Below are 16,749 nucleotides of genomic sequence, written 5' to 3' on the forward strand. Positions count from 1 at the left end.
ATAATAATATAGTATTAAAGAGAGAGTGGAATTTTTTTGTTGGATTGTAAAATAGAGTTGTGTGTTGGAGTTGATATCTCCAAATATACATTTTTTATATTTGGAGATAAAAATATAAAGTATGATTGGAGATGAACTAGGAGATCATTTGGTAAGAGGGATAAAAGATAACTAATCTTAGATTAATTTTAGGATGAACTTATTTCATGTTTAATAAGGTCAAAATGCATGAAATAACTCATTTTAAAATTATAATATTATTTTTATCACTTCTTCAAAATGAGATGACTAAACTCAAAATAATTAATTCCTCAAAAACGAGTTTTCCAAACGGCACCTAAATAACTAGCTCGAACCTACCAAAACAACCACATTTGTTATTTTCTAAAAGATTATTATAAAATAGGCAAAAATATATAAACTCTCCTTTCTCCTTAATTCTCTTCTTGCCTCATCATCCAACTCAATTCCGTAAACGCCACTTTCTCCAATATTTTGACCTCACCACAAGCCAAACTTCCCTTCTATTTCCCAATCATTAGTTACCAAAATCCCAAAATAATTTCCCAAATCCCACAAAGTCACAATCTTTACTTCAAATTCTCACAACCCCAAATCAAAATCTTGAAAAAATTAGCCCAAAGTTTGCCACTTCTATATAGTTTATACCTTGTTAGAAATCCCCAAATCCATAAAGTTACAATCTATACTTCAATTCCCACAACCCCAAATCAAAATCTTGGGAAAATTAGCCAAAAATTGATGTAAAAGTCCCAACTTCCCATAAAATCACAATCTATACTTAAATTCTCACAACCCCAAATCAAAATCTTGAAAAAATCAACCAAAAATTGCTAGTTCTATGTACTGTATAGTTTATACCATGTAAAAGTCCCAAAATCCCACAAAGTCTCATTTTTACTTCAATTCCCACAACCCCAAATCAAAATCATGAAAAATTTAGCCAAAAATTGATGTGAAAAGTCCCAAAGTCCCATAAAGTTACAATCTTTACTTCAATTCCCACAACCCCAGATCAAAATCTTGAAAAAATTAGCTAAAAATTGTTTAAAAAATCCCAAATTCCCATAAAGTCACAATTTTTAGTTCAAATTCCCACAACACCAGATCAAAATCTTGAAAAAATTAGCTAAAAATTGTTTTAAAATTCCAAAATCCCACAAAGACACAATTTTTCTCTAAATCTCACTACCCCAGATAGTGTTTTGACAGAAAGTTGCTAGCTTTAGAGTTCTTTTTTGTACCATGTGTCCTGATTGAAGTTATTATCTTTGATGCCTAAGAAAAATCAGTTTAGTATAAGCTCATCTGATTCAGATTCCCCTAGAAAAAGTCTTGGTTCTTCTGTTTCTACAGAGCCAGGGCCAGGACCAGGACCAGGACCAAGCAGTAGTAGCAGCAGTAAGGTTAATAATAAATCTTCTGTTTGGTCTGGTTTATTGGTTTCTCCATTTTCAATATTTGATAGTGAGCCAAAAGGGTGTTTGAAAAAAGGGGAAATTTGTGCAAAGAAGTATAATGGTATTGGTCTTGGTGTTGGTTGGACTAGTGCTGTGAAGAGAATGATGAATAGTGGTTCAATGAGGAGGATTTTTGGGATGGATAAAACTGGGATTCCTAATGGGTCCAAGAGTGATATTTGGCTTTTAGGTGTTTGCTATAAAGTTGTTCATGATGATGATCCATCTGTAGAACCAACTCAAAGTGATGGTTTTTCTGCCTTTGTTGATGATTTGTCGTCTAGGATTCTCATTACATATCGTAAAGGTGCTTAAAGCTCTAAGTCTTTTTCTTGCCCTGATTAGTTTGATGTGATTAGAAGGGAACCGTTGGCGTACTAGTAAGGCTGCTGCCATGTGTCCGGGAGGTCACTGGTTCAAGCCGTGGAAGCAGCCTCTTGTAGAAATACAGGGTAAGGCTGCGCGCACAACAGACCCTTATGGTCCGGCCCTTTCCAGACCGCGCGCATAGAGGGAGCTTTAGTACACCGGTCTGCCCCCTTTTTTCTTTTGTTAGTTTGATGTGATTATACTTTTGATTTTGATGAGTGGAAGATGTGAATTTGGTTATTTGATTGAATGCAATTACAGGCTTCGCTCCTATTGGAGATACTAAGTATACCAGTGATGTTAATTGGGGTTGCATGCTTAGGAGCAGTCAGATGCTTGTTGCTCAGGTTTTCCACAGCAGCAGAACTCCTTTTCTTTCTTGCTATATGTTAGCTAAAATCTTGATATTCTTGCTTTTTTGGCATTTCGTAATTTGCTTACTGTGTCTGGTATAGTGATGTTGATGATACCTTTGTATATATAGGCTCTACTTCTTCATCGATTAGGAAGACAGTGGAGAAAATCTCTGGACAAGGTACTCGAAAGTCAAAACACTGCAGTATTTTCAGTTGTTAAAATGCTCAATTTCCAATTTAGAACCACGATAATGCACAATCAGGTTCTCATCTCATTTCTCTTATCCAAAAAAAATAAAATATCAGGTTGTCATCTTATGCATATAGGGGTCGTTTGGTTGGGAAAGAATTATCCCGGGATAATTAATCCCGGGATTAGTTATCCCACCATGTATATGGGATAACTTATCCCATCACTATGGTTAAATAAATGATGGGATAAATAATTCCAGGACTAACTAATACCCCCGACCAAACACAACATAAAATAATTCTGCATTTTATCTCGGGACTATTTCTCCCTTATACCTCATACCAAACGACCCCATAGTGTGTTTGCACGAAAATTGAGCATTTTATCTTATTGGCAGCCGCTTGATCAAAAGTATGTGGAGATATTGCACCTTTTCGGTGATTCTGAGGATTCAGCTTACTCTATCCATAATCTCCTGCATGCCGGCAAGACTTATGGTCTTTCTCCTGGATCATGGGTGGGTCCATATGCAATGTGCCGCACCTGGGAAACATTAGCACGCAGCAAAAGAGAAGAAACGGGAAATGCAGACATGTCTACAACGATGGCTATCTATGTTGTATCTGGGGATGAAGATGGAGAAAGAGGTGGAGCGCCGGTGCTCTGCATTGAAGACATTGTCAAGCATTGCTCCAGCTTTTCAAAAGGCGAAGTTGACTGGACACCTATTCTTTTCTTAGTTCCTTTGGTTCTTGGACTTGACAAAATCAATTCAAGGTTTACGTTCATTTATCTTATTTTATTGATCTACACTGGGTGTTATTATGATTCAATACTCTTGCCTATTTATGTTGTAGTAAATCTTTCTGAATTACGGTCATAAATGAATCAAGAACTTGGCAAGTAAAACAAGATTATGATTGAATTGTTTGGTTGCGGTGTAAACCACGTGGTGCTTGCTTGGGGATCTATAGCAACTTGAATGCTACAACTACTATTTCATGGTCTTTTTTGCTCTATCATAATGAAGTTGTATGCAGGGAAATTAGAATTGCTACCCACTGTCAAATCAGCATCTGTTTCATTTGATCAAAACTGTTGCATAGCTATCTGATATTCTGATACCTTGTGGCTGTAGAAACTATTTCCAGGTCTTATAAGGAAAAGTGGATATTCTGACAAATAATTTCAATAACATCCTGTTCCGTGTCTTGCATTGTATTTAACCAACGCTACATGGACTTATGGAAATGAGTTAGCAATGCTACACAAACTTGGCTAAGTTGTTGGACATCCTGATGTTAAAAGTTTGAATTCCACAATTCTGCTTTTTATACAATGTGGAACTCGATTATGTTACCGTGCTTTTTAGTTTTTTCTACCCGTAGAATAGAAAGTTAGATTTGGTACTCTGTATTGCTAGTAAAGATCTTTAAAAAATCTTTCATAGCATTTAGTGTATAAATTATTGCATTCTTTTACCAAATAAAGGGTTCCTTACCATTTAGGATTTAGATTTTGTCTTGACCATTGAAAACTACTCCTTAACCTTGGACGAGTTTTTAGTATTTCTAGCAAAATATCTCTCTCGAGGGAATCAGATATCTTCTTTTTTCGGGAACAAGAGCTTTGTTGGGGGAACCATGCATCTTCTTTAAGAGGAGCCCTGGTACGCTACATTGATTAATACCACCAATAACAGTAAGTACTAACATAATGAACAAAAATGAAAATAAACAACAACAGCAGCATACCCAGTGTAATCCCCCAGAAGTGCGGTCTGGGGACGGTAGAGTGTACGCAGACCATACCACGACCTCAAAGGTGAGGTAGAGATGCTGTTTCTGACAGACCTCCCCAAGACAATGAACAAAAATGAAATTAATGACATTAAAATGAATTTATGGAGATCATGCTTTGTAATTCTCAGAAACAAGACTAAATAAATGTATCACAAATCCGTTTGAAAATTATCTAGTCAAGTGGCTTGATCTAACCATTACTTTACAAGAGTAGATAGAAGACCGGTGCAATATTGCATGTGACTCAAGGTCGCAAACTAATATTTCCTACTATGCAACTTCTTCTATTGTTCTCTTTCTTGCGAGAACATGAAAGAAGAGTGGCATCACCAAGATACTCTGGCACTATAATCTATCTGAAAGGTTCTTGCATTAAACAGTTTAACAACCGCATAAGAAACTGTATATTCAATAGATACTGCTAATCGCGGTTGTTTAAACTATACCTTTCCAAGATCGAAAAAAAAACAAGAAGCGCTGCTATAGGATGATCATCAGTACGATAGTAATCTAACTATTATGAATCCTGTTCACTGTATAGAGTAGAACGGATACGAGTAATTCATATAGTTGACGCCAACTAACTTTAAATTCAAACTTAGATGATTCATATAGTTGACTCCAATAAGTTGAATTGGTGTTTCCTTTTATCTTCATGTTGAGTTATGACACATATAACATTGCTAGAAGGCCATATCTGATTAAGATTAGAATTGTGGTTTGAGTTGATGTTTGATGGATGATTTACTATTTGTACTGAAAAAGCGAGAGCCTTTACTTGGTAATTACATTGTTTTTTGTTACCAAAAGAAGAGACTAGAGCCTTATGTTTACTGAACTTCCTTTAACTTTTTCTATGTCAGGTATCTTCCTTTACTGGCAGCTACATTTAGTTTTCCTCAAAGCCTTGGGATCCTAGGTGGCAGACCTGGAGCGTCAACCTACATCGTTGGTGTGCAAGATGACAAAGCCTTTTATCTTGATCCACATGAAGTTCAGCCAGTAATTATCTTTCTTTTGGCTGCATATTTATTCTATTTCACATGTTCCGATGAGAAATTCTTTATTTTGTCATTACATAAAATCTAGGATAACTCTTTGAGCCTTAAAATCGAATTTTTCAATCCACATGAACGGAGCCTTGAGTAACGGGTAAAGTTGTTGCCATGTGACCAGGAGGTCACGGGTTCAAGCTGTTGAAATAGCCCTTTGCAGAAATGTAAGGAGAGGTTGCGTAATGACCCCCCCCCGGGGCATAGTGTTATCAATGGCGAGCGCCATGTCGCCATTTGCCTTCGTGGCGATGCGAAAGGCGACGCCAAGGCGAGAATGACTACATGGTGACGAGGCGAGACGCTAAAGGCGACACCTTTTTATTTTTATTTTTTTAAAGTTGGGATTTTAAGGATAAAAGGTAATTTTAGGGCTTTTATTTCCATTTTTCTCTGACTGCTGCCACTTAGAGCCGACTGCGACTGAGAGTGATTTCGGCGGCTCCAGCGGGCTGCGACTGGTAAGTCGTTTCTCTGTTCTGTTTTCTTTTTCTACTTCTTATTTTCTCCACTGATCAGTCGTTGCTCATAGTCCACTGATTTTTTCTTGATTTCTTTTTCTTCTGCTAGTTCTTCCTCTGGTTTTCTCCTCTGTTTTTCTTCTTCTACTTCTTTCTTTTTCTTTTTTTTTTTTTTTACAAAGTGTAAAAAATCAGTATCTACTATCTATTTTTAGTTTTTGACTTGAAATATTTGCTAATATGTTATTGTTATTGAGATTTTGATTATTTATATATGCAATTAAATATTTTAATTTTTTGGTATTAATTGTCGCGGCACTTCCAAAAGGCGATAGCTTCTTCGCGTGGCGAGGCAGAACCTTCTTGTCTCGTCGCCTTCCGCCGTCCAAAACACTGCTCGCGCATAGCGGGAGCTTTAGTGCCCCGGGCACCCTTTTTTACATTAAGTTCAGCCAGTAATTGTCTTTCTTTTTGGTTGCATAACTATGCTATTTCACTCGTTCCAATGGGAATTTCTGTTATTGTCATGACATAAAATCTAGGATATATTTGAGCCTTAAAATTGAAGGTTTCATGTTTGGATGTTATATATGGAAATCAGCTTCTTTCAATGCTGGCCGAGTTCAGCAGCCTATCCATTCTAACCATCAAGAAAGTCAACGATTTGTGGTCTATCATGCTTTTTGGGTGTACTAAAAAGCTTGTTCTTTTTGGAACTGCATACTAAAGCTTGTTTATAAAGGAGAGATGGGGTGATATGGGCGCTTAGGGTAACACACTTCAATCCGATAGAGCTGATCTTTAATATTGATGGAATGAAATGCGTATGTATGCAGTAACAAAACTGAAGCTTGAAATGACTGGGAAATGGGAATTGGAAAATGTGGTTGGGAGTTTGAGTCACCAAAGGGGGAAGTGGAAAAACCATCATTATTGGCCCCTTGGACAGTGGGCTTTATCTAATCAAGAAAAAACTTGGAAATGGAAATTGACTGGATTCTGTATTTTGGGACACAGCATTAAGGACTCGCAGGAAATTACTCACAAAATACTAACTGATGCTGCTATAAGAAACAGCCTCCTATCAAATGAAAATTTGTTGTTGCCGTTTTGACGTTTCAGTTTAAGAGCTTACTGTTTGCTGAAACCATTTTTTTTGATGAGGTAGTGTATTTCATTCATAAACAAGGCTGAGTTGGCCATATAATGGAAAAACCAAAAATCTAAGAATCTACAAAATCTGATTCTCTACAAAGTCCACCCATTCTTCTATACAACTAGGAATATTATGGGTGCACCAAAAGAAAATGAGAGATCGGAGGCTATTCCTTACCTGACAAAAACTAGACTCTACCCCCTCAAAAGCCCTCCTATTTCTGTCTGTCCAAACAACCCACGTCTTCTCCTAATCCCTCTTCTCCAACAAAACATTAAATCGTTCACAGTTTTTGGCATTACCCAACAAAACTCCGAACCACCGAAGCATATCCCACCATAATCTCATGGTAAAGACACAATGAATGAGAAGATGATCCACTTCTTCCCCTGTTTCTTTACACATGAAACACCAGCCGACACAAACAACCTTATGCTTTCTAAGATTTTCTGCCGTCAAAATCACCCCTCTAGATGCTAGCCAAGAGATATACAACTAGGAATGTCATGGGTGCACCAAAAGAGAATGAGAGACTGGAGGCTATTCCTCACCGGAGAAAAACTTGACTCTACCCCCTCAAAGCCCTCCTGTTTGCTGAAACCATATCTTTCTCTTATTAGTGCTTTCTTGATTCCCACTTAAAAAATAAGCTTCTATGCAAAGCTCTTAGTAGAATATATTCTGACAGATCTTTGCTGCTTTAGAGGACCTTCATGGAATCTTCTGCGGGCAACAAAGCTAGCAAAGGCTACCCATCTAAAATACTAGCCATATTGCTGTTGCGGGAGGGGCGTTATATAAAAAACAGGCGTTATATAAAAATCAATCACCAAACTACATTTTCATGTTCTCCTCTTCCTAGTGCCTTAAAAATTTAAAATCATGGTTTTTCTCCATTAGTCCGTCTTCTTCTGCCTCAAGATCTCCACAGTAACCATGATCAACATTTATTATTACTATCTGATGACGATGCATTTGGTGATCTTGTGCCATGTGTCCTGTTTAGCCAGTGACACAGCTTTGGTAGGTAACTCCTCCTCCTGGAAAGCCTTCTATGTAACTTCAGTTGTGAAAATTTAATATTGTTCAGTGATTTTCTAATGTTCCTACATATTCCTTTTCTGACACAACCAAAAGGAAAAATAAAAATATATTGTTCCATTTATAATCATTCCCGTTAACTTTTCCGTTGTGGTGAGTGGACATATATGGAATCACTCTCTAACAAATGAGTATTTTCTTAATTGGTTGTCAGCTTTATTACTATTTTTACTTGTTACCTTTCTTTATGGTGCTTGTGATCTTATTTGTCCTGCGATTTTAACATGTGATATGTTCCGAGCTTATCTATTGGGATGTAGAATCTACTGCTTTCGTTATCTGTCTGATGAGCCGGTTGTTGAATTAATTTGATAATCTGAACTTTTACACTTAAATTTATCAGTGAAGTTTCAAAGTTTGAAGTTTTTAATTGTGCCATCTAATTTCATGGATTGTCGGATGCATTGTTCTCATTATCTGTCTGGTGTGCAGGTCGTTGACATTAAAGTGGATAAGCTAGATGTTGATACTTCATCATATCACTCCAAGTAAGCCAATTCTCGTTCTAGTTTCTCATTTGATCTTTCCATTTTTAGTTCTAATCTCATTATGGCGTTTTGACTTTGATTGCAGTACTGTAAGGCATTTTCCGCTGGATTCAATTGATCCCTCCTTGGCTATCGGGTTTTATTGTAGAGATAAAAGTACGTTTGCATATTTGAGTCTAATTGTTCCAGAAACTGCTGAGCTTGTCTTACAATGGCTAACGAGTCTATTCTTGACCGCTAACTTCTGAATACTTTCTGTAGGTGATTTTGATGATTTCTGTATACGGGCGTCTAAGTTAGTAGATCAATCAAACGGTGCTCCATTGTTTACCATAACTGAAACTCGTAGCTCCACCACATCAGTAGAATATAATGACAGGTTGACTAGTGATACTGGGGTCCCGGAACTGGACTCCTTCGATGCTGTAGCCCCTGGTGAGTCAGATGCTAGTAGACCTGAAGATGAATGGCAACTTCTGTGATGTGACAACATTTTTCATGATCAGAAGTTGTGTAAATAATTCCGTAGGGCCTGTGTTGCGACTTGTTTGGTGCACACACAGTTCGGGTAAATTACTGCTGTAAGATAGACATACTTGTGTAGGATTCATCTTTTGTTTTATTTACAATTTGACGTTGTCTATAAATTATCCAAAAGTGGGATGGTGTAGGTCATGTTGCCAATTGATTCTTTTTTTCTTAGATTACAAATGCATAAGATTGAATAGTTATTCACCTAATCTTCCACTTTGTGTTGCTCCTTTTTTCCCCTGGTCTTTTTGGGTGTTATTCATACGTCTTCGTTGTCGGTGTGCTAGGGTAGTTGTCTACATCACACCCCTGGACGTGTGCCTTTTTCCGTGAACGCGGGATGCATTGTGCACTAGACTACCCTTAGTATACTTAGTTTCATTCATTCACTAGATTGTTTTTGGAGGGGAGAAAGCCATCAACAAATCCAATATGCATGTTATGATTTACTTTAGGCATTCGGTACTAGAAATCTATTGGCCCGATTAATTTGAATTTGCATCAGGTAGATTCATCCGAGGAGGTGAATCGCTCTCTACAGAGAGGTTTTCTAACTTTAGGATTCTAATACGGAACTTCTAATTGAGAGGGCCACTTAACTTCAGCCTGGATTTCTTTAGTTCCGTAGGTCGGAAGTTGATTTTGAAGTGGCCAAAAATTTAGAAATGGAGTCCAAAAAAGTGACTATATGTGCTGTTGCACCTGCTTGCTTCCGTGCGGTAGATATCTTGGAGGGAATTTTTGGAGCTATGATAAAGTTATCTTCATGTAACGCGAGGTCATAGGTTCAAGTCATAGAATCAGTCAGTCCGAGTGTGGCTATCTCTCGATTATGATCAAGAACTTTAATGTCGGTAAAGATTGGGATCAACTATAGTTTAGTCATAGCTAGAACAACAAATTCGCGAATAAGAACATATTTTGCAATTGATTCAAGTAAAACTTTGAAGGGAGCCTTGGAATAACCGGTAAAGTTGCATCCATGTGATCAGGAGGTAAACGGGTTAAAGCTGTGGAAATAGCCCCTTGTGTAAATGTAAGGTGAGGTTGCGTACAATAAAACCTTGTGGTTCGACCCTTTCTTGAACCCTTTGCAGAAATGTAAGGTGAGGTTGCGTACAATAAACCCTTGTGGTTCAACCCTTTTATGGACCTTGCGCATTGCGGGAACTTTAGTGCACCGGGCTGCCCTTTGATACAAGTAAAACTTTCATAAATAAGTTCTTTCTTTTGATTATATGTATATTAGTACATATGTAACATTGAGCATGAAATTAAACTAGATAATACTTTTACAATTTGTACATTCAACCATCAATTACATCAATTTTTGCATAATCAATCTCCTTTTTTGGAGGTATAATAATTGGCATTGGTTTGATATTAACTCCAAAACTTTCAAGTTGACTACCAGAAGTTGTGCCATGAAATCCATTGAGCCAACCATGATCCAATACATTTATATTAAATTCTGTATCTTCACTTCCCATATAAGTAGGTTTATTTTTTGGAAATGGTCCATATGAATTTTTGTTAGTCACAAAGGTGATTGATTTCAAAATTCTCTCTGTTCCAAATGTTCCATGACGACCATTTACTCCAATTAGATATTCAGATGGATAATCCAGCTTGATCTGCAAATTCTTCAAAAGTTTAGTGAGTTTTAAGGACGGGGAAAATATTTTAGTGACTTTGCTGATGAAATAGGTAAAGTTTAGTCACCACATGTGAATTAAACGCAAGAATGCTGATACAACAACATACCCAGTAAAATCCCATAAGGTCTGGGGAGGGTAAAGCCTACGCAGACCTTGCCACTACATCGGTGAGGTTGAGAGGCTGTTTGCCGAAGACCCTCAACTAAGTGTAGCAAAGAAGAGGAAAACAGTGAAGAATATACGGCGATGACGCAAGAATGTTGATATGATTTTTAAATGAATTAGACATGTTATTGTATCAAGAGCAAAATCATGTATCTTTTTTTGGTGAAAACAACAATTATGTTAGAATTTCAAGCAAGTTGTTATTGGTTATATGAATCCTCGATGACCATGCCGGTACATTACTATCAGAAGCAGAATCGATCATGTATGTCTTTATCGAAATCTTCTAATTTTATACTAGATAGTTTTGCTTTAACAACACAACATATCCAATGTACGCAAATCTTAATATTACCTTTGTGGAGTAAAGAGGTTATTTAGATAGATCCTCGACTCAAAAGAAGTGTAACCAATGTAGGATAATTTTGCTTTAACAATGGATATAAATAAATACAAAAAATGAAACTTACAATTTCCAGATTTTCTATAAGGTCACCATGTCTCCCTGATAGAGAAAATTTCCCGTCTTTGACATATAAAAATTGGAGATGGCTTACTGCTCTTCCATATGAAATAAAAATCATTGCAATATCACCAACATCAACATCTTCCCATGTTGTTCCTTTCAATTTAGTACTTGTCACAGTTTCAATTTTGAATCCTATATTTTCCATTTTTCAAGATTAATTTACTCAAGAGAAAAAAAAGTAATTGGGAGAAAAAATAATTTTGAGAATTTTTAGGTCTTCTAGGACCTTATTATATATAACTTTAACGTAATCATTTATGCCTTTCTTGACCATGAATTTGAGATTTGGAATTTACTTCAATTATTGGACTTGATTCTTTTCCTTTTTATGAAGAAATGTGAAATGTTGTTCATTGAAGAAATATTTTCTTCTGTATTATTCCCTTTGATACTTTTTACGTGTTGCTTATCGAGAAATTATGCCTAATGACCTTGAAAATGAGTAGTCGAACTTTCACCTCCGCTTGTCCCATGACAGTTCAAACTGTCAAGACTAAAAGTCGAAACTTGAATTTTTATTGAGGTCAAAAGTTTAAGGTTACCTTCCTCGCCTTACTTGTCCCATGTGTAGACCTTCAAGATCAAAAGCCAAAGCTTGAAGTTCTGTCAAGATCAAAAAAAATTAATGCCAACCTCCGCCAAGGCCATTCTTGTAAATCTCACCTGACGTTAACGTTCAATTTCAAGAAAGAAAAAAAAAAAAAAGCTCTAAATTTAAAAGTTGGATGAACACTTCCTATTATACTTCATGCAACTCCATAAACCAAATGTCACATCAACTTTAAAAGGAGAACAAAAAGGGGAAAAAACATCTTTCCTATGAACTAAGCCTGTCAAACGGGTCAGGCTGACCCGGCTCGGCCCACTAAGCAAATCCAACCCGGTATGACTCGGTCCGATCAGCCCACGGATTGTAGGGTACCGGATCTCGGGTTGAGTTATTTTTTGATTTGGGCCCGGTTAATTCGGTCCGAACCAAACTCGATTCGAGCCCGTCGATTAATCGGTTCGGATATTTTTTTTCTAAAATTAAACATTTAAATTAAAATTTTAATTTTAATATATTATTAATTTACTATTAAGTATTATTATTTATTATATTAAGTAGTATATGTTTTATACTTTTATTTAAAGTTGTACATATATTAAATGGTATATATCTTCTAAAGTAGTATATATTTAACGTATGCATGTATATATGTTTTATAAATTAGTATATAACTCTCTCTCTCTCTCTATATATATTGTAGTATAATTTATTTAAGTGGTACATATATATTGAATGGTGCGTATATATGTGTGTGTATATTTTCTATAGACGTATATATTTAACGTATACATGTGTATATGTTTTATAAATTAGTATATAACTATATATATAGTGTGTGTGTATATATTGTAGTAAATATATATAGTAGTATATTTAATTTAAAGTAGTACATATATATTGAATGGTGCGTATATATGTGTATATATCTTCTATAAACGTATATATTTAACGTATACATGTGTATATGTTTTATAAATTAGTATATAACTATATATAACTATATATAACTATATATATATATATATATGTATGTATGCATGTATGTATATTTTGTAGTATATGTTTTATTTAAAGTAGTACATATATATTGAATGATCCGTATATATGTGTATATATCTTCTATAGACGTATATATTTAACATATACATGTGTATATGTTTTATAAATTAGTATATAACTATATAACTATATATATATATATATATATATTGTAGTATATTTTATTTAAAGTGGAACATATATATTGAATGGTGCGTATATATGTGTGTATATATCTTCTATAGACATATATATTTAACGTATACATATGTATATATTTTATAAATTAGTATATAATTATATATATGTATTGTAGTATATTTTATTTAAAGTAGTATATATATATTGAATGGTGCGTATATATTTTTCATGAAATCGGATTTGGTTAAGTTTATCTTGAAGTTTTGAAATGTGTTTGGTTATAATTTTTGGAAGTATATTTATTAATTTTTTTTTTGAAAAACGTGAAACACAAATATTTTTGAGAAATTGGATCCAGTTAAGTTTATATTGAATTTTAAAATATGTCTGGAAATATATTTATTTCTTTATCCAACTGATTTTAACTTCATTTTTTTATTATATAAATGCATCAATTGCTTCATTTTTACTATTAAGCAAGTAAACATAATAATATCTGGTGCAATTATCAATAAAAGTTATGAAATACTTTTTTCATCGTGAGATGATATTGTCTTCATGCAACAAATATCTGTGTGAATTAAGTCTGAAGGATTAGATATTCTTTCAATAGATTTATAAGATATTCTTTCAACAGATTTATAAGGATATTTGACAAACTTAGATTCAACATATGTTTGACATCGTAATTTATTGTAATCAAAGTTATACAATACTTCTAAACTAATCAATTTCTGCATAGTTTTGTAGTTGACATGTCCTAAACATTCATGTCATAGTTCATTCGACTCAAGTAAGTAAGACGAAACTGAATTTTTATTCACTTTAATAGCAATTACATTGAGTTTGAAAATGCCCTCAGTTAGGTAACCCTTTCCTACGTACATTTCATTTTTTCTTATTACAAGTTTCTCCGGTATAACACATACTTAAACCCATTTTTAACGAGAAGTGTTGACACCTTATTTTTGCCCTATACGACTAGGTTTGATTCTGAGTTGCTTCTGTATTTTTTTTTAAATCAAAATATTTATTTTATCCAGATAATGATTTTCTAAAATGATATTTTGAGGTTATGTTTGTAATTTTAAGTAGCTATTATGCATTTTCATATTCGTATATACGAGATCGTATAATTCTATTACTAAAAACTATTTTATCAAATCGATTTTTAATGAAAATTCATCTTGACAATTGATTCAAATAGGATAAATTTTTTATTTCAATAGATTTGTTCTTAAAAATAATTTACTTGAATAATATTTGTTTTATTTTATTTAACCAAGGAGCTCATGATTAAATGGTCTATAGTTGGTATCGAATTTTGATTCAATTTAGCCAATTTATTAGATTTGGCCATAATTAAAATTCATTTAACCATAATTACAATGCAATTGACCAATGAAATTGTTGGATAAATTTTAAATAAAAATAACTAAAATTCTAGTCTATTCACTATTCAACAAATAATCTAATTTCTTTATTAATAGCGAATAAAATACTTGGGGACTAAATTCTAAGATCAAAATTACCTATAATACCAATGACTGTTTACTAAAAATACCTTATTTTTATGCGGCACTTATAGAGAAGTTTACATTTTAGTAAAATAGGAGTGCGTCTAGCCTAACTTTTCAAATTATAATTCATAGCCTCTTTTTTTTGGCGTTTTTTTCCTCTCTTTTCTGTCTCTATCCTCTACTACTTTTTTCCATTCTGTTCTTTTTTTTCCTTCTTAATTTCCTTTTTTTTCTTTCTCATTTTTTTCTTTTAAGGTTGTATTTTATATTTTATATTTTTTATATTTTTGAAAAACATGACTACATCGAATACAAACCACAGATGATAGATACATCATTTCAAGAAGGGAATAAAAAGAAGCTCTATTTATAGGACGAGAAACGTGTTCTATTTTTTGCTAAGAAAACATCCAACATTGGATGAACACATCTTACCATATTTCATGCAATTCCATAAAACAAATGTCACATCAACTTTAAAAGGAGAAAAAAAAAGGGCAAAAAAATATCTTTGTTAATCTTCCTCTGCCTTCTCTATGACATTCTCACATCCTTCTGCATGACCTTCACAACATTTATTCTGTAACATCATCTCAAAATTCACTGCAATTTGGTTCTTGATGGAAACTTCCATAGAAGGAAGTCAACAGTGGTATGAGTGAACGCAGTCATAAGTACCTCCAGCTACATGCGAGGACACTTGTTCTTGCCATATCTCTAATAAATAAAAAGTAAAGATATGAATGAGTGCGTCATCATTCAATTTATTGATCAGAGATTCACCTTCCGAACTGATCATTCTTTCACGAACTGAAACAATAGTAAATAAATCTTTATAAAGATTCTAAACGAATATGACATTGTTCAACTTATCGAGAGATTAGTACCTTCCAAATTGACCTCATTTTCATGAAGTGACACAACAGAAGACGACACCACCGCTCTTTTTGCCTTCTTTTGAGATTCCATGAAGCAACACAACACAACAAGCAGAATTCCCGCAAGCAGATACAACACCTAAGAGAAAATGACAAGATTTTTTCTTCTGATTAAAGTAAGTTTATCATTATATCGAGTTAACGCTCCAAAATGAACACGAACAAATCAAAAGGGAAAGGTACTATTCCCAATAGTAACACTGGAACTTTAAAAAATCTTCTAAAACCAAGTGAATCACTTCCTCATAATTACACATAATCATTATCATTTTTAAGAGTTTGATTTCTCGGATGGTCATGCAACTTTCTTCATTAAAAAAAATTGAAATCAAGAAGAAAGACGACAAAAGAACCAAAAATAAAAACAAAAAAAACATGAAAATTTTAAAGCATCCAAGGATGTGGCCTAGAAGTTAATGACGTGAGTCGAGAATCATGAATTTTTAGGTTCAAATCCCGAGATAAGAAAATACTATGTCATTTCTTCTTATTTGTCTAAGTTGTTACATGTATCCAGTGGAATTAATCAAGCTGAGCGAAAGTAGGCTCGAGCAACACGATTATGAAAATTTCTCACAATTAAAGAACCAAAATTAAAAAATAAAAAATAAAATTAAAAAATTGAAGACTTTAGAACATCCAAGAGTGCGGTCTAGAGGTTAATGGCGTGAGTTGAGAACCACGCATTTCAAGTTCAAATTCGTGATTGAAAAAAAAAGTAGTAATCATTTTTTCTCATCTATCTTAGCTAGTAATCGTTGCTTGTGAGAGATGACATGTATCACGTGTAATGAAAATCAAGGTAAGCAAAAATAGGTCCACACACAACGATTATCAAAAAATAAAGTAATAAAAAAATTGGAAAAAGAGGGGTGGGGGAGTATAATTATTAAAGCAAAACAAGAGCTAACCCTTTGCTTCTTTTTTCTTCTTCTACACTCCTAAGAGTGTTTTTATCAGTTACAAGTGTGTTCATATTTATAGTAGTAGTTAAATAGAAGTTTGGCAATAGATCTCCAAATATTCTTAGAAAATCAGATTTGGGTGAAATTATATTGAAGTTAAGGGTGTTAAGTGGGCCGGGCGGGGTCAATCCGGAATCGGCCAGTGAATTGTAGCCGGTTAGTGGGCCGATCTGGATTCGGGCCTGATTAAATGGGCTAGTCCGATTTCGAGCCCAACAGAATAATCCTGATCCGTCTCACTTAACCAAATTCGGT

General features: G+C 34.3%; 2 protein-coding genes across 4 annotated transcripts; one reads left to right on the forward strand and one right to left on the reverse strand.

Moving 5' to 3' along the window:
- The first annotated feature begins 377 nt into the window (after positions 1-377).
- LOC107874490 (cysteine protease ATG4) lies at positions 378-9,199 on the forward strand. Of its 2 annotated transcripts, none has more exons than XM_016721276.2 (8): positions 378-1,788; positions 2,112-2,197; positions 2,335-2,385; positions 2,797-3,176; positions 5,065-5,203; positions 8,404-8,459; positions 8,545-8,615; positions 8,721-9,199. In XM_016721276.2, the coding sequence occupies exons 1-8, from the start codon at positions 1,296-1,298 to the stop codon at positions 8,939-8,941; spliced, it is 1,497 nt and encodes a 498-aa protein (XP_016576762.1). In that variant the 5' UTR covers positions 378-1,295; the 3' UTR covers positions 8,942-9,199. The 2 variants fall into 2 exon arrangements, with proteins under 2 accessions (XP_016576762.1, XP_016576755.1); XM_016721269.2 differs by having other exon boundaries at positions 431-1,788; positions 2,335-2,469.
- Positions 9,200-10,186: 987 nt separating this feature from the next.
- Positions 10,187-11,555, reverse strand: LOC107854677 (mannose/glucose-specific lectin). 2 transcript variants are annotated; one of them, XM_016699703.2, is made up of 2 exons: positions 11,284-11,555; positions 10,187-10,633 (listed from the first exon to the last, which is right to left on the reverse strand). In XM_016699703.2, exons 1-2 carry the CDS (start codon positions 11,485-11,487, stop codon positions 10,298-10,300), a joined length of 540 nt encoding a protein of 179 aa, XP_016555189.1. In that variant the 5' UTR covers positions 11,488-11,555; the 3' UTR covers positions 10,187-10,297. The 2 variants fall into 2 exon arrangements, with proteins under 2 accessions (XP_016555189.1, XP_016555196.1); XM_016699710.2 differs by having other exon boundaries at positions 10,187-10,624; positions 11,284-11,554.
- Positions 11,556-16,749: the final 5,194 nt, after the last annotated feature.

This window comes from Capsicum annuum, chromosome 1 (assembly GCF_002878395.1).
Source record: "Capsicum annuum cultivar UCD-10X-F1 chromosome 1, UCD10Xv1.1, whole genome shotgun sequence".
NCBI classification, from domain to species: Eukaryota; Viridiplantae; Streptophyta; class Magnoliopsida; order Solanales; family Solanaceae; genus Capsicum; species Capsicum annuum.